This window comes from Daucus carota, chromosome 6 (genome assembly GCF_001625215.2).
Source record: "Daucus carota subsp. sativus chromosome 6, DH1 v3.0, whole genome shotgun sequence".
In the NCBI taxonomy this organism is placed as follows: Eukaryota; Viridiplantae; Streptophyta; class Magnoliopsida; order Apiales; family Apiaceae; genus Daucus; species Daucus carota.
This window is the reverse complement of record NC_030386.2, coordinates 30479442-30489604: the sequence shown is the minus strand read 5'-3', so window position 1 is coordinate 30489604 and position 10163 is coordinate 30479442. Positions and strand designations below refer to the sequence as shown.

The 10163-nt window shown below is 35.3% G+C and overlaps 2 protein-coding genes across 9 annotated transcripts; both read right to left on the bottom strand.

Annotated features, from left to right (window-relative positions):
- Positions 1-372: 372 nt before the first annotated feature.
- Positions 373-4813, bottom strand: LOC108226397 (uroporphyrinogen decarboxylase 1, chloroplastic). The gene is made up of 5 exons (XM_017401351.2): positions 4385-4813; positions 2288-2670; positions 1852-2136; positions 1156-1391; positions 373-871 (listed from the first exon to the last, which is right to left on the bottom strand). The coding sequence occupies exons 1-5, from the start codon at positions 4542-4544 to the stop codon at positions 703-705; spliced, it is 1233 nt and encodes a 410-aa protein (XP_017256840.1). The 5' UTR covers positions 4545-4813; the 3' UTR covers positions 373-702.
- Positions 4814-6188: 1375 nt separating this feature from the next.
- LOC108226392 (uncharacterized) lies at positions 6189-9689 on the bottom strand. 8 transcript variants are annotated; one of them, XR_010284082.1, is made up of 4 exons: positions 7752-9689; positions 6878-6996; positions 6575-6691; positions 6189-6424 (listed from the first exon to the last, which is right to left on the bottom strand). XR_010284082.1 is itself a non-coding variant. In XM_017401345.2 (2 exons), the coding sequence occupies exon 1, from the start codon at positions 9611-9613 to the stop codon at positions 7778-7780; it is 1836 nt and encodes a 611-aa protein (XP_017256834.1). In that variant the 5' UTR covers positions 9614-9689; the 3' UTR covers positions 6189-6996; positions 7752-7777. The 8 variants fall into 8 exon arrangements, 2 of the variants coding, with proteins under 2 accessions (XP_017256834.1, XP_017256833.1); XR_010284080.1 differs by having other exon boundaries at positions 6575-6996; XR_010284081.1 differs by having other exon boundaries at positions 6189-6421; positions 6575-6996.
- Positions 9690-10163: the final 474 nt, after the last annotated feature.

Genomic DNA, 10163 nt, shown 5'->3' with positions numbered 1-10163 from the left:
TAATTCGGAGGAATTTAATAATGAACTAATGATAGTACATTGACGAGGATCCAGAAATAGTAACAACATATAATGTCCATTCATCCATTTATCGCGGAAAAGGAATAAACAAAGAAAAAGGTGGTAGTAAATATATTATAGTGCACAATCTACCAGTGATACGCCAGATGTGATCTTAAAAGCCTGTCCTTCCGGTGGAAATAAACGAACCCAGAGCTTTACACATTTCACTAGAGTTGACCAAAAACATCACACCATAGGTTCAGAGTTCAAACTGTGCACCAGGATTCCAGGTTCCAGATCATTTTCTTAAGGGCGTAATTTTGTAGAGCATCAGTTTAGAACTAATTCAAATTTAATTTAACACATTAATAAACCTGAGACTGAAATTTATATCAGAAAGTCCCAAGTCAAGTTTCTGTCATGTTTAACACTACAACTGGATGGCATGGGTATATACCAAGCAAAAATGAGTGATCTAGGTTATCCATCTAATGAATCTTAATAAAGTATAAATCTTACAAAATTAATTGACTCATCCTCCACTAATCAAACCTTCTGCCTCGGTAACTTTGCAAGCATGTAAACTAAACATACCATTAAGCCTCTGCCAAGCGCTTAAAAGTGCAAGCAATTCGACACTGACCAGGTTAAATTCAGCCTCCGCAATAAAAATTAAATCTAGCAAATGACAATTTCTTGTCAAACTACCAATTTAGGTTCCCCTTTCACAATATTTTCGGCTGGTGTATCAAACTCCAAGCTTCTTGCAACATCAAAGAAATGAGCAACAGCTTCCTCTGGTGTCCCGACTAGAACACCGTGCCCCAAATTAAGTATATGACCCCTCGGCCCTGCACACTTTACAACTCTGCAAGTAATTTTCAAACAGAAGTCAGTAGACAATCGTCACTTCTAAAACAGACTACTTACCGAAGGGCATATGCTACTATATCTGTATGCAACCAAACAATAGAATTATAGAACCTTCTACATTTATTGTCATAGCAGACTTCTTTTTTGCTACCTTTTGTCACAGGATCTTTCTTTCTACCTTGGAAGTATTGACATATACTAAAATCACATGGAACTCATGTAATGACTCCCTTGTCAGCCATTGTATAGATTAGATGACTTGTAGAATATATCCCTTACCTTTTAATTTCTTCGGTCAATGCAGGGAGGGTAGAAAATAAGTATGCAGGATCAACGTTGCCCTGTATACTGATATCATTTCCCAGTCTTCTTCTTCCATCTGCCATATCCACTGTCCAGTCCAGTCCAATCACATCCACTCCAGTTGCTTTCATCCTTTCGAGAAATCCACCATTTCCATTAATGTAGAGGACAAGTGGCGTATCTGGGCACTTTTTCCTAACTACACTCACAATCTGCAGTTTCAGAAAGCTCCAAATTGAATGGAGGGACGAGATTGTGATAAGTAATCACATATAATGCATGTTTTAAGCAGATATATACAGTAACATTTAGAAACACTTCTATGATCAATGTGCAATAGATAAAGTAAAAACACAATTGATGCGCAACTCTTATACAACCTGACAATTGACATATTCATATCCTTTTTTAACTTTCGACAAGACATATTCATCTGTGAATACAAAAGATCAATGACAAGCAATACGAGTTTAAGGTGGTGCACATCGTGGCAACCATACTTGAAAAGAAAATATCAGACTAAAAAACAATTATAAATTTCAGGAGAGCCTTGTAAATTTAGTATGCTGAAAAGGAGCTCGGAAGCATAAATCATATATAAATGAGATAGACGCAGAGCTAGAATAACCAAAGAACATTTCATCTAGACCATAAAAGATGAAACTATGTTACCTGATCAATATAAGGCTTGGACCAGCGCTCCCACATATCAGGCGGTAGTTGTCCACCCCATGAATCAAAAATTTGTACACAATGAGCGCCAGATTCCACTTGGAAAACAACATAGTCAGATATGGCAGTTGCTATGTGAGACAACAAAGCTCTCAATACATGCGGTGCTGTATGGCACATGCTCTTAATTGTGGTATAAGTTCTAGTTGTACCGCCTTCTACAATATATGTAGCAATCGTCCACGGGGCCCCAACAAAGCCCAAAACTGCAGCTTGAGTTCCAACCTACATAGGAAACGTTAACCAGATTAGTTTTTCGAAATATACTGCTACAATTCAAAATGATGCAAGATAAAACTTATCGTAAAGGAGCATCGACCAGGAACATCTCTAACTAACCTTCAAAATATTGTGCAGAGAAGAATAGTATAGATACCTGCTGCCGCAAGATTTTTAAGGAGTCCCCAACAAAATGTAGTTTTTCCAGGTCAATTGCATGCAATTTTTTCAGGTCCTCCTCCAAACGGATTGGGGATTGAATCACAGGTCCTCTCAATTCTTCTATGTCAAATGGGACACCAAATGCAGGTAGAGGGGTTAGTATATCAGAAAAGAGAATAACACCATCAGGATGGAAAGCTTCCCAGGGCTGCAGAGAAATTTCGACAATGAGATCAGTTGTCTCTGATCTCTCTCTGAAGGATGGATGTTTCTGTGCTAGCTTTTTGTAAACAGCCATATATCTTCCAGCCTGACGCATCATCCATGCTGGTGGACGGGGTACAGGCTCTCCTTTTGCAGCCTTGACCAGAAGTGGATCTGAATGATTTAGAGGACGAATATAAAAGGCATGTTGATACGTGCAAGACAAATACTGTAAGAATACTGTTTGGACCCCAAACCCCTCCACCACCACCAACATGCCAAAAGAATTTAACATGAGTAATGAAGAAGATATAGAAAGTAGTAGCTGAAATTCAGCGCTCTCAGTTTTCCAACACAACTGTCGTCATCTGAATATCAGTTATCAACTTATCATAGATGAATAGACACCAAAATCATATGTGACAAATAAAAACGAACTATTTGCAGTAAAGTTCGGCACAAAATGAAGCTGCGGGTAGTCAAAATCAAGGAAATATAATCAAATTCAAAATGGGTTCAGATGTTATATATAATTTCATGTGATCTCAGAAAAATCTTATGAAGGACAATTAGGATTTTTTTGGAAGTGATGTTCAAAACTTCCATGATGTTAGAAAAAGTGTTGTTGCAAAAATCAAACAACCTTTTGGTATTTTTTTTAATTTTTTATATTTTTAGTTATAATATAATAAAATAATATTTTTGGTGAGGTTTATTACTGAAATATGTGTTAGCTTTCCACAAAAGCTGAGAAGCAGTTTTTTCCAAAAGTATAAGGGGATCTAATTTCTCTAAAAGCAACTCTTGAGCCAAAATCAAATCTGATGTTCAGAAAGTTACTTTTAGATTTACCAAACAATTTGTTTTCAGCTAGCTGTTATTGTTGTTACTACAACAGCGATACCAAATGTGGTCTTACTCAAAAGTAATTCAAAGTTTACTGATAGATGTATATAAAAAGGAGGTAAGACTCAGTTTTGATATGCTTCTTAGCAGTTAGCATTGTAGTCTAGTGGATCCCCTCTTCACTTGGTAGCAAGTAACAAGCGACAATTTGCTTAGGTTTTTTAAATACTTACGAAATTTAGATGGTTAGTTCTAATGCTCACGTTGGTTGTGAATAATGAAATGAAGAATTTTCAACAAAATTGGAAAAAATGGGGGTGGGGGGTGGGGGGGGGTTAAAGAAATGAGGAAGTGCAAATTTTTAATGATGAGATTTGTGAAAAAAATTGGTAAGGTAGAGAATGGAGCATTGCTTATCAAGTTGGTGGCTTTAAATTCTATTTCAACTTTTGCTAAGAACAAAAAGAAGGAAGGAACGCAATTCATAAGTTTTTACCCTTAATATATTACCAATTTTATTCCATTTTCACAATTTTGGCCCCTCTAACCAAACATAATATAAGACATAACAAAGGCGAGTAAGCAGGCGGAAATATATTAGCAGAAACAAGTAGTAGTCATGAATTAAAAAAAAAACTCAATTTAATTACGATACTGCGCCAGTTTAAAGCGCCAGGGATCTTGTTTGGAATATGTCAAGGCCTCGTTTCAATGACATGAGATTTCAGAAGAAATAAATCGCTATCACCCAGTGTTGTATTTTTCTTGAAGTGAATTCAACTTAACATGAATTACAATATACTAATATATAATGTGACCAATTCAAGTTCAAACATTAACAACAAACTACAATTTCAGTAGTAACAATTGTGTTCTGGTTGCAGGAGCATTTCTGAAGCTTGCAAACAATGGCAGCTATAGTTTTGGGTCGTATCAAAACAGTAAGCCAAACTAAAACACAGCAAAAATGAAGCAAAATAAAACATCTAATACTCAAAATAAAGAAGAAATTTATGAATTAAAAGTAAAGGAATATACATACCAGCATTAGAAGAGGATGCAGAAACTTGAAAAGATTTGGGCCTGGGGGAGATAAAAAGAGAACTATTATTAGAGAGAAGCCCTAATTCTTGAAACAGGGTAGATGATGATTTCCATCCAATATTACAACTACTTGGAACACAAGTGAAGAAGCTTCTCATTTTTTTTATAATAAAGACTGGAACTTTATGCTTGTTTTGATAGAATCACACTATAAGGGTTCTCATTTTGACCTCTTTCTTTTCTTTAGATGTGTGTGTATAAGTGTGTGTATAGATATGGATATGAGCTTATGCCCACCAAGAAATAGAAAGGAGTGATCTATATACAGCTATCTGTGTGTATCTATCTGGATAACAGGACACCAACTGTTTGCAGATGATTGACCAATTACTGTTGACGCTCTGGATTTCTTGGCTTGTCTTGCCGGCAGTCAAATACTGGGAGAGAGTTCATTTACCGTTCCTAATCTCTGCACTGGATATGCTGATTTATTAAAAAAAAATTCATGATTAAATTTTTAAAATTCATTTTGATTATATTTTAGTTAAATAAAAAAAATCGATAAATACTGAATTTATAAGTCAACCATTTAATTACAATTCTCTATTTTAAATTTGATTAATATTGATTTGTATGGGTTCCAGTAAATAATAAACATTTTCCTAGTAAAAATATTTATTTGATTTAAGAATCAGAAGCAATAGGATTAACATCTATCGAAATATATCAAAAATAAAGGCAGCTTACAATTAATTGTAGATATATAATCATTTGTTTTGGTATTAGCCGAAGAATTTTTATGTGTCATGGGAAAAAAATAATTGGTTATATGGATAGTAATTATTACCCCACGATCTTGAACCGAAAATTTGTTTTGAGAAAAATTTTATCTATTATTATCAGGAATATCAGTAATCATATATATTTAATTGTTATTTTAAATTATAACTCGTCAAATTGGTTAAATATATGATGATCTAATTAATTATTCGATCATTTTCGATTAAGGGTCTGTTTGGTACTTCTGTTAAAAATTACTATGCGACCAGATAAAGTGTTAATAAAAAAAGTATTGTTATATATATTTTTTTAATATTTACTTATTTTGAGTTATAATATAAAAATAAATAATTTTTGGTGAGGTTTTATATTGAAATTTGTAAAGTCGAAAACAATGGGGTCGTTTGGCTTAACTTAAAAAAAGTGACTTATTACTTAAAATAAAGAAAAGAATAATAAGTGATAAGTGAACTTAACTTATAAGTTATCAAAAGTATTTGGATAACTTCACTTATAAATCAATTGAGTGTTTGGTAATTTAAATTTATAAATTAGAAAAATTCAAATTATAAAAATACAAAAAACATTATTAATAAATAAAATTTATTACATATTAAAATTTTAAAAACTTCATAAAAATGCAAATCACGAAAAGAAGCTCAAAAAAAACTAGCATTTCTAACTTTCAACTTCTGATTTAAAAAGGCCGAAAAGCCACTCCTAGCTTCGGCATCCAAACGCATGTAAATAAACTTAGCTCAAATTATATAAAAAAAAAGTGGGAAGTTGGGTGTTCCAAACACCCACAATTTTTTCAAAAAACATGGGAGAAACTACAAGCAGCTTTTCAGCTAAAAGCTACTAACAGTTTTAACAGCAAGCAATGCCAAACACTACCTGATTCTTATTTCATGAACTTATAAATTAAGTGCAATTCACGTCTTTTATAATACTGATTAAACTAATATATATCTGACAATATTCAGCACTCAATTATCATATATGTCATGCTCCTTGTGATCTTATATAATATATGTCATATGATAATTTATATTGATAATCTTACATGTTACATCTCTGTAATAGGAAACTAAAAAAGTTGATATGGATTACCCAACCTGAAGTATAACCACCGAGCAGCAATTACAAGTCAAAAGACCAAGATTATAAACTTGTCTACTTTACTTAACTTCAAGCAGGGCAGCACTATCCCTGTAGGCTTGTTCAAGTGGCTGCCTTCGACTGCACTTGTTACCTTCTGTCATGAATAATGTGTAATCAATATAATGTGCAATCATGGTTCATGAGTAACAATAATATCTGCAGCTATTATACTTGTAACCATCTTGTTTTCCACATGATTGCAAGGTTATATAAGCATAGAAGTGAGAAGCCTGCCCTTTCTTACCAAAAGTAATTGTCAAGTTAATTATCCAAGAAAACATATTGTTTACTTGTTGTACAATCTCATTCTATGATGTCCTTTCAAAAATCTGAGAACCTTTCGAGGTTCACGCCAGTGCCCCTGGTAATAGGAAGGGTGGTTAGATTACCTCACTGCAGTCGCAGATCATCGGATCAGTATCACAACAAATGTCCAAATGCACACAAACAACATTACCATTTATTTAACCATAACCTCCCTAAAAGGTTCATGCCTGGAAATACCAGTAAAATATTGCTGCAATGAACTCAGACATATTTCACATACCAAGATTCATGAGGTGAAACATAACTCCGTTAAGCCAAAGTCCGCAACTCAATGAGAGCATTTCCTTCATAATTTTCTATAAAATCAGCAGCAGTGATGGAGTAGCAAGATTCAGAGACCTGCCCAATGTGTTGTCTTAGCTTTGTTGAAGAATGAGTTGCGGGCAATCTATGAGTATGGTAATTCTAAGCAGGCAATGGATGAATATTCTTTATCAGTTCAGATTGAGGGATGATTCAGGTTTATCAAGATGTATGTAGATTTTGGCAGTGCAGGTAAAGAGCTGATAAAGTAAAGGTAACAAAATATGAGAGGGAGGGAGGAAGCCATTAGCTTTGGCTTGTAAATAGCCTTTGTGTCTGTTCAGATAGATGCTTACTACTGTATATGTTACATAATAGTAGCAAGTGACTTAAAAGTATCAATATAGATCATAAATCTCAGTACTGCTAGTAGTTTCTCGTATCAACTCCTCAAGTGTTGTCTGCAAATAATTGGAATCAAAGCCAGATAAGCAGCTGATACTCAATGGAGAAGAAAGTGATTTTACCTGCGTGCTGCAAAATCATATTACCTGCATACATTTCTTATGCAAAAACTGTCCCCGGAAAACTGACCCACAGTAAATAAAAATAAGTAAATATGCATGTATGCATCATTCTTAGAAGATTATACAAAATATTTGGACAAGTTGCAAGGGTCTGCACTTGATGGATATAAATGCTTAGTCTTATGTTAACAATCACATTGTCACACCAATACTTCTCCGATAGATTTTAATAATTTTCTCAAAAGATGTCATCCAAAATATTCATATATAGTTCTACTTCTAAGCCTATAGAGGTATAATTATGGGAAGTAAACAAGATCTTACAACTACAGACGCTGGCAAATCATTCTTCACTTTTTGGCACCAATCTCACCCTCCACAATTGCGTGTCTGGTCAAGACAATCTCCTTTAAAAGGTTCCTGTAAGTGAATGGTCTCACGGCAGCTCGCAAGAACAGCTCGGGAGGAATTCTGCTCTTCTTGGTTTTTCTCATCCGTGGACCATTTCCAATCCGTTTCCATTCATCTGGGCTAATCTTGGCCCTTGTCCGCCTCATCGTCAATTCATCCCCATCTTCTGAAGCTCCCTTTTGCTCCTTCTCTTCCATTGACTTGGCCATCTCTTCATACAATTTAGTAGAGCTTTTTACACTTCTTGTGACAAGCTTTTCCATAGCTTCATTGCTGTTCACAGCTTTGTTAAACTCCTCATCCCAATAATTCTCATCCTCTTCTGGACTTAAATCCTCATCATCTTCTGTACTGACTTCCTCATCATCTTCTTCTGGACCAATGCTATCAACTCCACTACCTCCGACATCTAAAACAATATCATCTTGATTAACATCCACATACTCGTCGTCGTCGTCGTCATCGTCATCATCACCATCATCCTCTATCCAATCAAACACTTCTGCTGTTCTACTTCGATTATCATCTTCATCATCAGGGGCATCACAACCAAACTCCAGTTCCTCCAACTTGGCCTTCCACTCTTTCGTATACGGATGCAACAGCTCCTTCGGATGATAACCAAGTATAAACGCCCAACATTTAGACTTCTTTTCATCACTCAACTTCTCATAAGCCTTGACAACATCATCCACAAATGCCTTCTTATTCACCTTCACAATCTTACACAAACCCTCATAAAAAGAACACGTATCAATGCTCCCATCATCATTTTCCACTTCACATAAAAATTCCCGCTCTGTCTTCGGATCAAGCAAAGGAATCATTGCCCCAAAAAAATCATCTTGAGGCTCAAACCTACATTGATAAACCGGCTTCTTAACATATACTATATCTGGCCTCATCCAAGCTGCACATTTCGTAATTAAAGTCCTCGTCTGGTTACCAAGCCTCCCCATCAAATTCCATTTATCCAACCTCTGTTTTCCAGCTTCAACCACAACTTCAGAAACCAAAGTCCACTGTTCCCATGGCAACTCATTAACTCTCCATTTCGGGTGCCTAACAAACACCCAAAAATATCGAAAACCCGCACTCTTATCCATATCACTCAATCTCTTCCCAAAATCAACGGCCATTTCATGCTGTTCAATCTTCTCCCACTCCTCCTGGTCCCTAACTTCACCAATCATACTCACACATTCATCAGAAATTCCGCCACGAATAGGATCACCAAGAACAACCCCACGCCACGAATACGGACCAAACTCACCATACTTATACCAATCATAAGGGTGTTTCAAATTAGGATCATCTTTATCCATAAACCTAACCAACCTATCATATCCCAAACCAATCATTTGAAGTTCCTCTTCACTAAAATTATCCGGGTAATTCTTATGAGGATTCTTTAGCCTATAAAACAAACTCTCGGCCAGTTTCTTGTTTTTCCGGCGAGCATTTTTCTTAACTTCTCGCCGAAAATCAGCATTACCTTCAATCCGGCCAGAGGATGGTCCACCAGGCTTCTTCTTACTCCGGCCAGCACATAAACTAACATCTCTTCTTGTGTTGCTAACATTTTCAATGGTGGATATGAAATTGGGGTTTGTATAAAAAGATCGAATCTTTATGAGTTTGGGTGTTCTTGAAGAGCTGAGAAATGTTGATATGGTTGATCTGTGAAAAGGGTTTGTCAATTTGGGCAAGAAAGTTGATTTGAGAGGTAAATTAGTGTTTAGGGTTTTGGGCACGCAGGGGTTTTGGGGGAGCATTTTTTCAGGATAAGGTGGGAGATAATTTTCGACGAAAGCTAAACGGTTTCGTCCGACAGAACACAAATGTTGAGGCTGTTAGTTTGGCGACGTTTTTCTTAATTTTTTAATATAAATTTAAATATTAAAAAAAATTCAAGAAAATTTTGGTTAAAATATTATCTAACTGTACTTTTGGGAGTAACGTCAAAAAACTCTGCTCAGACACAGGGAATAGTAAATAAATTTCGTGAAGAAGTCAATTGAAAATCTGAACATGTAATAAATTTGCGCTTCTTTACATGGTGCATTGAATATTTATAACTGTACAATACAATTTCTTCTAATTTTTTTTATTTTTTTTGACAAAATGCAAATTCATTCCATTAGATTAAAATAAGTCTAGTCGGGACAAATCCCCAGCTGACAATGCAATCTGGTTGATAAATAATAAAACAAGCTAAACAAATAGCCGCATTATTTCCAGATTGCTTAACGCACTGAATCCAAGGATTCTTGAAACTGAAAAATGAATACAAAGGCTTCTCGAGTAATCCGGCCTACATCAATC

Excerpts from the sequence above, each read along its gene's own strand:
- LOC108226397 (XM_017401351.2), bottom strand. The coding sequence starts at position 4,544 with ATGAGAAGCTTCTTCACTTGTGTTCCAAGTAGTTGTAATATTGGATGG. Across the intron at positions 2,671-4,384 it reads TGCATCCTCTTCTAATGCTG|ATCCACTTCTGGTCAAGGCT; the intron begins GTATGTATATTC and ends TAAATCATTCAG. Across the intron at positions 1,392-1,851 it reads CCAAGCCTTATATTGATCAG|ATTGTGAGTGTAGTTAGGAA; the intron begins GTAACATAGTTT and ends CTGAAACTGCAG.
- LOC108226392 (XM_017401345.2), bottom strand. The coding sequence starts at position 9,613 with ATGCTCCCCCAAAACCCCTGCGTGCCCAAAACCCTAAACACTAATTTA.